The sequence below is a fragment of the Meles meles genome, chromosome 7 (assembly GCF_922984935.1).
Source record: "Meles meles chromosome 7, mMelMel3.1 paternal haplotype, whole genome shotgun sequence".
NCBI classification, from domain to species: Eukaryota; Metazoa; Chordata; class Mammalia; order Carnivora; family Mustelidae; genus Meles; species Meles meles.
Window position 1 is genome coordinate 53,863,930 of NC_060072.1, and position 14,484 is coordinate 53,878,413.

At 35.5% G+C, this 14,484-nt stretch overlaps 1 protein-coding gene across 1 annotated transcript; it reads left to right on the top strand.

Moving 5' to 3' along the window:
• Positions 1-1,816: 1,816 nt before the first annotated feature.
• Positions 1,817-14,484, top strand: KLRF2 (killer cell lectin like receptor F2). The gene is given in 7 exon segments (XM_046010529.1): positions 1,817-1,923; positions 5,051-5,150; positions 8,616-8,668; positions 11,762-11,910; positions 12,164-12,254; positions 12,257-12,278; positions 14,367-14,484. Coding segments are annotated over 7 exon segments (603 nt in total). The 5' UTR covers positions 1,817-1,853.

The following is a 14,484-nucleotide window of genomic DNA, read 5'->3' on the forward strand; positions in this document are numbered from 1 at the left end:
TGAATCTGCTTTCTCCTTGATAGATGAACTTCGTCCTGGCTGGATATTTTGTTGATCTTCTGGGGGAGGGGCCTGTTGTAGTGACTCTCAAGTGTCTTTGCCCGAGGCGGGATTGCACCGCCCTTACTGGCGGCCGGACTAAGTAATCGGCTCGGGTTCACTTTTGGGAGCTTCTGTTCCCTGAATGCTTTCCATAGAGTTCCGGAGGACGGGAATGAAAATGGCGGCCTCCCAGTCTCCGGCCCAGAGGAGCCGAGAGCCTGGGGCCCCACTCCTCAGTGCGCCCCCAGAGGACAGCACCCAATCACTCCCGTATCCCCAGCCTCTAGCCGCGCTCCAAGCTCACCCAGCCCGCGACCAGTTCAAGGTAACCCCGAGCTGAGAGTTCAATCCTTGGCTCGGTCTCTGCAGCCGGCTTCTCCGTTCTAATACCTGCGAGCTCTCCGACACTCTGACACCCCCGATCCTTCTGTGACCCTGCGGGGCCTGGGGCCACGCTGGCCCCGTGTGGGCTTCACCCCGGTTTAGCCCCTGGAGCAATGTCCCTCAGTGGAACAGACTTTTAAAAGTCCTGATTTTGTGTTCCGTTCCTCCGCCACTTGCCGGGAGCCGGCCCCTCCCCCCGCGGTCTATCTTCCCGTCGTTTTAGATTCACTTCTCCGCCAGTCCTACCTTTCAGAAAGTGGTTGATTTTCTGTTTCTAGAGTTGCTGTTCTTCTTCTCTTCGCTCTCCCGTTGGATTTGTAGGTGTTTGCAATGTTTAGATAAGCTATCGAGCTGATCTCCTGCTACCTGATGTAGTCTCAGGCTGCTACTTCTCCGCCATCTTGACTCCTCCTCAACCTCACTAATTTCTTATGGACATTTCTTATTATCCTCCTTAGCCTTAGGACTCCACCTACCAGCAACCTGAGGAGCATTGACTGAATTAAGCAGTGGGGAGGATTTGTCCTTCTGTATCTATCTTCATCATTAACATGACACTTTACAAAACAGCTGGGAAGTTCGGGGTATAGCCCATGGCTATGGAATATAATGAATATAATTATGCTCACAGACTCAGGGAGTCAATCTCTTCACTTAAGGTTCATTAGCCTGAGTTCCAAAGATCCCAGGAGGTGATGCCTTCCTACTCTGAATCCCCACAGCACACATCACCCAGACGCTGTCGGTGCGCACTTCAGCCCATCAAGTCGGGTATTTAAATTTTTTTAGTTTAAAATTTTTATTCTTAGCTAGATAGACACTGTTCTCTAATTTGTTTGGCATGTATTTGGTTTATTTCATTTTCTTCTTTTAATAGAATATAAAGGACATGAGCATAGAAAGTATTTTTTTTAATATTTTATTTATTTGACAGAAAGAAATCACAACTAGGCAGAAAGGCAGGCAGAGAGGGAGGAGGAAGCAGGCTCCCCGCAGAGCAGAGAGCCCAATGCGGGGCTCGATCTCAGGATCCTGGGATAATGACCTGAGCCAAAGGCAGAGGCTTTAACCCACTGAGCCACTCAGGCGCCCCGAAAGTATTTTTTATCTTTGTCACTATTATGTTCTTAAATACACTGCAGGCAACTGATTGGTACATGGTAATGCACAATAAATATCTGTTGAAGAAATGGAATAATATGGCCACCTTTTCCTTGAGGATACAGAAGTTGAGCCAGAAATTAACATGACTATACATTTGTATTTTACCAATGCATCCTGTGTGGTTCTATCCGCCCATATCTGAGTAAATTCTGAGTATTTTTGGACTTCCTTTCAGCTTTTGGTACATTGTGCCTTGGAGAAATACCTAAGGCTAACACTATTCTCCATTTTCTTTATACTGTTTTCTGGGTAATATCGCATAGATGGAAAATGAAGATGGCTATATGGTATTGGATTACAGGAATATTTTAAAATCCAGACAGAGGCCTAAAGGTAGGAATATTATCTCCCCTCATTCTGACTCCAGCTTGAAATTGCATTACTCTCTTAAGAAGATTATTATCTTTGAATAGTTAAAAGAGTTAAAATTAACTAGATTCTGGGACTTAAAAAAATTCATAAATAGTCTAAGATAGGTTATTTAGACTCACGTAAACTTGAAAAATGCAGTATTTTTGCAGCCATGTGAAATGCTAATACAATGATGTGTAATCCCCTCAATGTTATAGCATAAGAAAAAAAAGTGTAACTTTGAAGTAAAAGGTCAAAAATAGTATTTTTACAGAAATTATTCATCTTACAAATACAAGATTTTTAGGAGCAATTATTTGGGAATAATAGTGACATGAAGATACCTGCCACACAGGGAAGGTAAAAATCTTCTAACGGTGGGAGTAGAAGTGGTTCTAGAGTATTCTACAGCATAAAAAGCATTTTCATGTATACAGATTGTATTTTTTATTTTTCACAAAAGATCCATATGATTGGCAGAATAGTCTATCGGAAATGAGAGAAGGACAAACTAAAACTAATCTTCACTACTTAGAGCTGCTATATTTGGGTCAAGCTTTTATCTGTGTTTGTGTGTTTTCAGATCTGTCCCAGGTTCTGTAGAAATGTTTAATAAACAATATACTGATGTCTAAATTCACTGTCTGTGATAAATTTGTAAAGAAATCCTGTTGAAATAGCCATGATCTAAGCTGGGATGACATGGGCCAAGAATTTGAAATTGCTGATCACAAATCGCAGCTCTGCCATCTGGACTCTTGCTGAACCTCTTCATGTACTATTTGTTTCCAAATATCTGGAAGCAAACACAACTTTTTTATTAGTAACTTAGACTGATGTAGTAAAAAACTGACCATTGGAGTCAAATTGGCTAGATTGGATCCTAAGCCCTGCAGACTAAATGGGTGGCCTTGTGGAAATCTTTTTGTCTTCTTAAATCTCATAATTTTTACTTATAATAAAGCCAACCTCACTTGTGGTTGTTTATGTAGATGTTAAACTAAATTATTAATGATCTTTTCTGTAATTTCTAAACCCCTTATAATAAAATGAATAAAAATATATAAAGTCTGAGTATATGTACATAAAACATGAAGTAAACATCCATTTAAATTATGAGTGAAAGAAGGATAGAAACATGAATCAGGCCTGCAAATAAGCAAAAAGTTTGTAATTCAGCATGTTTGTGCTTGTTATAAATTTGTTTCTAAGCTTCTCTGTTTTGATAAGGGAAACATTACTAATTTTTTAGCTGCATCAAAGTTGCAGCCAAGCTTAAGACAAATATGAATTAATCTTGGCACTGAATCCAAAAAGAAAATCTTCCCATCAGAAAGCAGATATAAATCACCCAACGGTGATCTTGCAAGAGTAATAACAGGTTTCAGAGAGTGACTTCTTAGTATTACCCCACTTAGGCCAATGGCAATTCCAGAATTGCCCAGGGCAATGCACTCCACGTTACACAGCTCTCTGTTCACCTGACTTTATATATATATATATATATGCATATTTTGGTTTATATTAAAAATTACTGATTTTTAATTTATAACTATAATATTATTTTGGAATGAGTTTAACATTTCCCTTTCTAGCAAATATGGAGCCATCAAACTGCAGATCTGTATGCCTAGGTTTGGTGTCCCTCATAAAACTGCAGAAATGTATTTTGAAGATCATCAGCTAAAGTGGAGGTCTTTTCACTTCTGCTTAAGCAGAAGGAATATCTATAGGCAAGGCAAAAAAAAACCCAAACTTATTTTGGATTTATTCTGTAATACAGACAATTGGTTGGTAAATTTCAAAGATTTTACTATATATGGGACATTCTATGAGTGTGTACTATATATAAAATCAGATGCATTAAGACCACAAAATGAAAGTAAAACATATACATATTATCCAGATTTGAGAAACAGTACTTCTTATAATGACTTAGAAGACAAATTATTTGTGAAATGCACAACCAAGGTTATGATATTAAGTGTTTGTTTATTTATAAGCTAATAAAAACTAGGGAATAATTATCTGAATATCAGATTGTTTGACTTTCTCTTTAGCCACCAGGATGACAAACTGGCTAGAATGGCTGGATTGAGGTAATATTCCTGTGGTATCTTCATGTAAAAGGATACCTGTGTTCATTTTGTTTGTGGAAAGAGTGTATATATCCAACTTAGTCAGAAAATGCTCAGATGTAGAAGCGAATACATACAATCGAAAGAGAAAAATAATATATGTATAGACCTGTTCAATGTCTTTGGATGCTCCCTGTTTCCTCTTCTGTGAGATCATTCCTGCCAACTCTGATCCAAGAAGAGTACTATGGCATAAATTCTATATAATTCTATATAAGCACCATTAATCAGAGATCTATGATACTTAGATTGACACTGATTCCTGTCCAAAAACTCAAGCCAGGAAAATACAATATATCATATATAAAAGTGAAATAACATGACTATTACCAGTATAGTGATTGGTACATAATAGAACTTCGAGAAATGTATTTTTCCTTCTTTAATTTCTAACAGTGGATCATTAAAATAAATAATGCATATAACATATATCCACTTGGCAATGAACAATTCAAAAATAATGTTAGGTAAAACAATTTCATTTACAATAATATTGTATATATTATATCTAGAATTATTCTGCATAGAATTATTCTATATATTATACATTAATGTAATATGTTTATATTATATAATATATAGTACTCAATAAAGATAATATAAAATAATATTACTATATTTAATATATTAATATAAATACATGTAATATATAACACTCTACATTATTTATAAAGTATTTCACTATATATAATACATACACAATTTAATAAACCATTTTTAAGTCATCAAAAACATCATCAAATAATTAACAAAGCAAGGCGATGACAATACAACTCAACATATTAAATAACAGTAGCATCTCTTTGTTTTTGGACTGTAAATATATTGCATTTTCAAATTTTCAATTAGTCATAAATTTTAGTGTCATATGAACATGATTATCTTTGTAATAAAAATAAACAGGGAAAATGTTTATAAAGTGAATACTCAAGTGAGCTCTAAAATTCACCAAAAAATCCTCAATATTTCAGATTTATCCCTGTATCCACGATATCATTGTCTTATGCTAGTATGTGGCTGTATTGGGTTCCTTATTTTCATGATCACACTGATTTGCCTGAACTTTTGGGGTGAGTATGGAGTTTTTATTTTCTTTTGCATTTTTAGGACATAAATATTGATTTTTAGTTCTTCTTTTTAAAAAAAGATTTACTTTTTTATTTCAGAGAGAGAAAGAGAAAGAGAGCCCACGCACAAGTTGGGGGAGGGGCAAAGGGCTAGGAAGAAAGAGAATCTCAAGCAGACTGCCCACTTAGTGGGAGTTTGATCTCACCATTCTGAGATCACAAACTGGGCCAAAATCAAGAATTGGACTCCTAACCAACTGACAACCCAGGCTCCCTGATTTTTAATTCTTCTCAATATCAAGATCAACTCCACATTGTGGCCCCAAAGTGATAAATTAAACTGATCAGCCATATATGTCATATTTAAAATTATTTGAAATTTAAGAAAAATTAAGAAATAATCAAATATAAAATTAACATTTATTCAACATCGTTTCTTAGGAAGAGGCTCCACTGAAAAGTTGACTTATTTTATAAAACTTTGGTGATACATTTTTAGAAAGAGTATGTGTTCATTGGTACTATTTTTACAGATAATGATTTAAATGTACCAATGTGATGGTTAAAAAAGACAAAGTACCTGTTGAAAACCATTTTAAATGTACTTCTGCACCTTTTTTTTCTCCCTGAAGTGATATTTATTGTACATAATCTACAGCTGTTCTTTTGGAAACAACTAGACCAATTCATGGATTTCTGTAATTTTCTGGTTTTTCTCTTGAAACAGTCATTCTTTAAAATGTAGGGCTAACGTGGATTCTGTTTTATATATAATACTGACATGGAAACATAAACTCTGGTGGTCTTTGATGAGATCTAAATATAAATGAGTCCCAAGGCACTCTCTCAGAGGCAGACAAAGACAAAAGGGTCTATTTTTGTATTGGGCAAGAAAAGTTTGTTTTTGTCTTTTTCCCAATATAACAGGGCAAAATATCAGATATTTCTAAGACTAAATAAATATTCTACTCAATGTAATTTTTCTGTACTTGGCACAGCATTTTGGCTGGGACGTTGTCAACCAATCATATCCTTCGAATGTGTTCAGCTCTTACTTGAAATCAAACTCTAATAATATGAAATTCTCCACCTATTTAACAGTCAATATTAGGTAACTAATATTAGTTTTCATGAATCCATCTAAGTAAGCATTATTGTCTGTTAACCAGAAATTCTGGGAAGTTGTACATATCTAATAATTATTATGTATTTTTTTAAAGCCCTTAAAATTCAGGACAAATGGCTTCTTGTTAGTCACTAAATATGGTATGTACAGGCTACCATTGACCTTTTGTGACTGAGTTCTCTTTTCTCTAATATATGTGATAAAATAAATAATTGGTGCAATAATCATTGCTTTAGAGAAAGATGCTATTGAGAAGAAATCAAAAGACACATTGATGAAATATTAATAGAGACAATATTTTTTCCTAGTGATATTATAACAATTTCAATATTTGTGTTTCTATTAAGTTTGTGCTTACACTTTGACCAGTTTGAAAATATTTTCCATGGCTTCCAGTTCAAAACAAAGTATTGACTATAAATGTTTACATCTGCTCTCTCCTAAGATTCTGGATTAGACCAGTAAAAGGTATCAAAAATAGAATAAGTTAATAAGAGCACAGAGCATGGAAAGGCTAGAAAATTGGAAAGGAAGTGAGAAGCAGAGGGGATAATGCTTTTGATTAATCAATGACGAGAACGGCAGGTGTAGAGAAGTACAGCAACAGCACAATGTAGATGAAACTATTTCTCATGGCAAAACCAGGAAGGAGTCTTTTGTCAGGGAGGAGAGTATAGATTATAAGGAGAAATCTAAAGAAAAGTAATTAGCTGAAAGATCTTCTAAGGAATGTTCTTTTAGATTGTTGTCTTGACAACCTCTTACTCCACTCACATAGTAGCATTTGCCACTATATTGTGCCAAAATCAAAAAAACAAAAACAAAAACAAATTCTTATAAAACAATGACATACACAACTAGAACAATCTAGGGCTCTTCACTTAGAGAGTGGTGATTGGTACAATAGGCATGTGTCCCCTTATTTTGGTTCTGGAGTGGGAGGGGGAAGTAATGTAGTGGTTTACTGCATAACTTAGCTATTTCCTGTGGGGTTTTTTTTTTTCTGTCTAAAAAATCACAGTAGCTAACAACATATCCTAGAGTGTAGAGAAAATTATCAAGAAAAAAATCAATAAATATAAGAAATCTGAGACAAAAACACAAAATATTGTCCATCCAGAAAGATAATTTCTAACAAGTTCCTAGAAGAAGAGAATAGGGGGGAAAAAGTAGATCTGAAATAATAATAATAATAATAATAATAATAATCATAATCATAATAATAATAATAATTTTCAAGGAGGAAAAAACAAACCCCAAACCATGAGTTTCCAGCTTATAAGAGTCTACCAAATTCAGAATAGGATATGTAAATAGATATAGATAGAAGACAGATGGATGGATAGCTATAAATAGGTAATGATAGATAGATAGATGATAGATAATGAGGTTGAGAGAGAAATCCCTATCATATTTCAGGACACCAAGGGTAAAGATATGATCTTAAAAGTTTACATAAAGAATTAGTTTTCTCCACAAACAGAAACAAATTGGCATCAGATTTTTTTTTTTTTGCATCAGATTTTTAAATGTACATACAAGAGCACCACTGTAGTAATGCCTTTAAACTTATAAGCAAATCTGAACTAAAGTTTAAGACAAGAGTAATCAAGTAATATAAAATTTCCAAGCAATAAAAATTTTCCACACAGGCTTGTGTTTGAGTGTGTGTGCTGATTTTAGATAGAATGAAGCTAGCACAAGAATGTAATGAAAAGACATTTCAGGTTATCAGCTCTTCTACGTTCCTGGAAAGCAATGATTTCAGTCTGTATGAAAAACAATCTATAAGTAATGCTGTAAGATGCTAAAGGAACTTGATATGGTAAGAAGGAGTTTGGGGTGGCAGGTCTCGACCAAGAAGAAATAACAGTAATTTAAAAGTTCAGCTGGAAAAAGAAAATAGTATATAAAAAAGTTATACACATGAAGTTTAAGAATGCACACAATAGTTAGATTGTGATCAGTGCCTAAAAGAGTAAAAGTAGATATGATAAAAGTGGCTAATTCTGGGGAAAGAGAAGAGTAGAAGCTGAGTATAAGAGAGAGACTTCAAATTTTTATTTGACTTTGTTTTGTGCTAGCATTTTTATCCTCGCATACCTAGATTGTTATTCATTTTCAAATGTTTCTCATTATATTTTTTCTTTACACTAGGTACAGATAAAAAATGGATTTCTATAAGAGACTATGGACTCTGAAAAACAACCTGAGGGTTTTGAAGGGGCGGGGGTGGGAGTTTGGGGGAACCAGGTCGTGGGTAATAGGGAGGGCATGTATTGCATGGAGCACTGGGTTTTGTGCAAAAACAATGAATACTGTTACGCTGAAAAAATAAATAAATAAATTTAAAAAAATGGATTTCTCCCAGAAAGTAAATATCAGCTCTCTAGCAGGTAAGGTTTGTTTTTGTCTGTAACATGCTGTCCTATGTTTGAATGAAGAGATTCCAAGTTATTAAAGATGACTTTTCTAAACTTTCAAGTAGGGATATAATACCCCAATCACAAACTATTTAATGTAGATTAAATCAATGGTGGTGGTGAATTTTAATGTCAACTCGGCTAGGCCATACCCAGTGCTCAGATATTTGAACAAATTCTGGTCTAGATGTTGCTGTAAAATTAGGTTTTAGATGACATTTACATCAGTGGATTCTGAGTTGAGCAGACTACCTTCCATACTGTGGGTGGGCCTTGCCTGATCAACTGAAGGCCTTTAGAGAAAAATATACTAAGGTTCCCAAAGGAAGAGGGAATTGGACCTAATACTGTATATAAGACTGCTCTTATACACGAACTGCAGTATCACCTCTTCCCTGGGTCTCCAGCTTCCCAGCCTGAAATGCACATTAGATAATAAAATAAAAGTAGAGTCTTATGTAATAAATCTCCACATACCTTTCAAATCTCATCAGCATTTGTCAGTATATAATCAATATTAATTATATCTCCCCCCACATTACTCTCCCAAACCAGATTACATTAGCAATGATCAGATATAATGCTGTTTAACATTTAAATATATCCACATGTAATTCTTACAGTTAAGGGCTCCTTTTACTTAACACAAACACAACACCATTATACAACCTGTACTAGTTTTCTCTGGATGTGTAACAAATTACCACACACTTAGCAGTGTAAGATAATAATTATTTAGTACCTCACGTTTTCCATGGGTTGGGAGTTTGGGCACAGCTGAACTCGGTCTTCTATTCAGGGTATCATAGGCTATAATTTAGGTGTTGACAAGATCACACATTTTTTTCTGAAGCTTCACACAGCTTTCTGAAGCTGACATTCCTCTTGCAAGCTCACGTGGTGGTTGGTACAATTCAGTTACTTATAATTATAGGACTGAAGTCATTGATTCTTGCTGCCCGTCATCCAGGGCAACTCTACTCTTACATAGAACCCCTGCATTTCCTTGCCATGTGTCACTCTTATACATCCTCTCAAGACATGAAAGCCCAATTCTTAAAAGAAAATGGGAATTTTCTTTCTCTTTAGAAAAGGCCTAGGCCCATTCTTAACATCTTGTATCTGATTAAATCAGGCCCACCAGGGAATCTCTTCATTTATTCAAAATTGACTGACTTCACACCCTTCCCTAGTTTTCAAAATCTTATCTTGCCATCATGTATAACTTAATCATGGGAGTGATAGTCCATCATATTCGCAGGTCTGACTCACACCAAAAGAAAGGGAATTTCAAACACATTCTGGATTTTTCTGTTCAGATGTCCATGGTGTCATTTAACATGTTCTTCTATCTTATAAAGTAGTTTTAAAAACTAAATATGTTAGGTGCTTAGAAACTCACCCACTGAGTGGGTGTGTGTTTGTTGTTATTATTATATAAAGTATCTGGGACAGGAATGGGTACAAAGTGTTGCTTATATATATGTGTGTTTTTTTTGAAAGATTTTATTTATTTATTTGTCAGAGAGAGAGAGAAAGTGAAAGAGAACACAAGCGGGGGGGCGGGGAGCAGCAGGCAGAGGGAGAACCAGGCTCTTTGCTTGGCAAGGAGCCCAATACGGGACTTGATTCCAGGACCCTGGGATCATGACCTGAGCCAAAGGCAAATCCTTAACTGACTGAGCCACCCAGGCATCCCCCTTGATAAATGTTTTATTCCATTCTCATCACCCAGGACATTTCTTCTTATTTTAAAAAATGGCACTTGAACCTGAGTTCATAGTAGTAACTCTTTTGGACAATTAGTATCCACATCTGCATCTTTTTTGGGGTATTTTAATATATTACACTAATCATTTAGGGAATTTTTAGTGTGTTTTGCAACTCTACGACTATACTTCATTGACCACTCTATCAATAGCCACATAAGGCGTCCGAATGACTCCTTCTCAAAAATAATACATAGCTCCTTTCAAATCATAAATTGGGAGGTATTATTTGAAGTCATCTTATCTTATCCTTTTTAACACACAACTATGTACTGGTAGAACTGAGAATAGGCTTATCCTGAGTCTACAAGTATTTTGCAAAATTACCATTATTCAGGATTGGCAATGTTTGCCCGGTAGAGAATGTATTAATGAGTTAAGAATATATATGAAGTTTTATATATTGAAAATTACTCCTTGATAGTCTTCTTCAGGTCATATGTACTGATGTTATTTTTATTTCCCATCTTATCTGGAAATATTAATTCAGTTTCCTAAAATAGATTTTTATAAATATTTAGGCTCATAAATAACAGACTAAAATATTAGCAATAAAAATATGGCATGCTTTAACTTATGGATATTTAATTCAATCATTCAACAATTAAAAACCATAATCAAAGTGATATATGATAGGAAACTCAAAGATGAATATGACAGTCCCCTAACAACCTCCCAGTCCAGTAAAAGACAAGGAGATGTTCACATATGACCAGGACATGGGCAATACATTTATTGCTAAATGACACTGAAATGTTATGAGTCTAGAGGCAACAGAAATTATGACCAGTTAAAGACTTTGTTTTTGAGATGGAAGTACAATTGAGCAGTCAAATTTAAGTTTAATTTAGAAGAAGAAGAAGGAAGGGAAGGCTATTCATGTCTAAGGAGACCATGTGACTGAAAAGCACAGGAGGATCAAAGTATCCAATGCAATAATGTAAGTAATGCTAATGGTAAGTAATCTCACAGAATGAAATAGAGGTTGTAAGGACAACCCCAAGAAAAGGAATTAGGCCAGACAGTAGAGAAATTTAAGCAGTAGGTTCTTACTTGTGTTAATTATAAATAATCAAAAATATTAAATATCTGTTTCCTTTAATTATGGGACTCAGAATTCACATATTTTTTTCTCCCCAAACCCTCACCCAAAATCCTACCTCCATGCCAGAAATATACAGATTAATGAATTAATCTCATTCTTGTTCTGTCAATGGAGCAGCCTTTTCATCATATATGGTATTATTCACACTTTATTGATTGTAAAGTCTAATTTTTTCCCTACATTTTCCTTCAGGAAATAATTATTTGTGCCCCAAAGACTGGTTACTGAACCAAGAGAAATGCTACACGTTTTCAATTTCTTCTAAAACTTGGAATGAGAGTCAACACGATTGTGCAAATCTACAGGCACATTTACCAGTGATTCAAACTTTGAATGAGCTGGTGAGGAATCAAATACAGGACCTAAGTACCAAGGAAGAATTGCTAGGTGCAATTCTAAGAAGTGTGGGTGGCTTAGGCATTGCTTTTGAACATTCATTAATCATAATGTAATTACCTTTTTTTAAAACCTATTCGTTATGAAAGAAATGGTTATTTACCATTCCATCAATGCCTGGCATAGTGTCTTATTCTATAGAGGGCATGGAATTTTTTTAAAATAAATTAATAAATTAATATACTATTTCCTTGATAGGAGTTCATACAGAAGACTTTAAAACCTGGAAATCCTGGTTGGATTGGACTATATAGTACATCCCCAGGAAAACAATGGATGTGGATAAACAAAACCTTTTTGTGGAACAAAATGAGTAAGTAGTTATTTGAGGGGGAAGAATGGCAGCAGTGACATTGTTTTATTGATAGAAAGGTATTTTTAATAAGCTTCCATGCTTTCTAGTCTTTTTATCTTTCTTCCTCCTTTCTTTTCTTTCTATCTGCCCCTCCTTTTCCTTCCCTATTTCTCTTTTACAGAATTTTCTCTTTCTTCATTTTCCTTCCTTATTCACTAATGATGAGAAGTAGGGCTAGAAAGTGCTCATATCTGGAAATTTTAATGGTCAAGAAATGGTAACATCTCTATAATTTTTAAGTCCACTCAGATCTCATTTAAAATAATTTTCAGCAACTATATTCTATATAGGAAATGCAAAGATAAAATTCCCCTATAAATAAAAGCATCTGGAATGTGTAAAAACATCTCTTGAGCTAAACTCAGAAAGCATGAGTTGAAATTTTGCCCTTAGAATATTCTCCTAAACTTGGGGCCCTAGGTCGCTCAGTCAGTTAAGCAGCCAACTCTTGATTCACCTCAGGTCATGATCTTGAAGTTGTGAGATTGAGTCCGTGTTGGGCTTGGTGCTCAGTGGGGAGTCTGCTTGGGATTCTCTCCCTCACCCACTCCCTCTACCAGTCCCACCTCTCTCTCTCTCTGAAATTTATAAATATTTTAAAAAAGAATATTCTCCTAAACTTGTTGATATCAATTTCTTTATCTGTGTGATAAGAATAATGAAGCTTCCCTCACAATGTTCTTGTGTGAACAACATAAAGTAAAACATGTAACAGTGTTTTAAAATTCTTAGGGGTCGCATTTACAGGTTCTCCTCTGTGTCCTTGTTTTCTTTATACATCACTAGAGCACCTGACCTGTGGCAGGTTTAAAGCAAAGGCCATGGAGTAATAGTTCATTTCAGTCTCAATATTTATCTACTTCTAGATACTTCCATTCTCCATATTTTATCATCTTTCATGCACATAAAACTAAGGTGTGAAGTGGTATTCATTCTTTGGCCCTACTTTGATAACAATCTTAGGCAAAAATTAGTAAGGAACTCGTAGGTTCCCCCCAACCTTTGGAAATCCAACATATTGTTAGGGCAACATATCTCTTTGAAAAAGCTTTCATTTGATTGTTTTAGGAAAAAATGATAATGCAGCTGCTTGTAATAGTGTTTGGTTTTTATTTTTAAATAGTAGTCAGCCTTCAGCTCAGGTCATGATCCCAGGGTCGTGGGATCAAGCCCTGCTTTGGGCTCCCTGCCTGCTTGGTGGGGATCCTGCTTCTCCCTCTCCTTCTACTGCAGCCCCTGCTGTGCTCCCTTGCTTTGTCAAATAAATAAATAAAATATTAAAAAAATAGTAGTCAGCAACTGGAAAGAATAGTTGAAGAGATAGCTCTCTCTAAAAATATTCTCTTCACATATTTTCCTCATCATACTCAATCAGGAGATGAGTGTCTGACTCTTTTCGGTTTTGGTCATAATCTCAGGGTCATGAGATGGATGTGTCCCCACCCTCCATCAGGCTCTGCACTGGTCATGGAGTCTGCTTAAAGATTGTCCCTCTCTCTCTGCTCTCCTCCCTCTGCCTCTCTAAAAAAATTTAAACAGGGAGAAACCTTTAATTTTAATATCTAATTACCTTTTATAGAAAATTATTTTGCTTTGTGAAGAATGAATAGATGGGAAAAATAAAAACTGATACTGAAGTTCAGTCAGAAGCCTGTGACCAAAGATAAGGGAGAGGCAGTAGCAGCCTGGGCCAGGAGTGAATGGATATAAGGACCAGTCCAGAGGTAGAATACTAGAACTTACTGATACATGCAATTCAAGGGTTGAGAGGGAAGGAAGAGACAGGGATGTTTCTAATCTTCAGGCTGGAGCTTCTGTGGCAATCCTCCTCAGATAAGAGAGACACTACAGGGGAAGGGTATGGAGGGCAAGCAAATCAAGTGTGCCCGAATGCAGTCATTTACAACAAAAGAAGAGTCTATTCTAAAACCTTTGCAACATTTTGGTTGCTGAAGAATTACCTGCACAAGTTTGGCTGGAAGAAACTTTAAGAAAGATATTCATTATTTTAAAATAAATGCTCTGATGTCTACATTTATCTCCTAGTTTTCTCATGATTGGACCAACGGATCACGAGAGCTGTGCTGTCATAACAGGAAAGCAGGTATATTCTGAGGACTGTAACTCCAAATTTAATGGCATTTGCCAAAGAGACGCTGTCTGA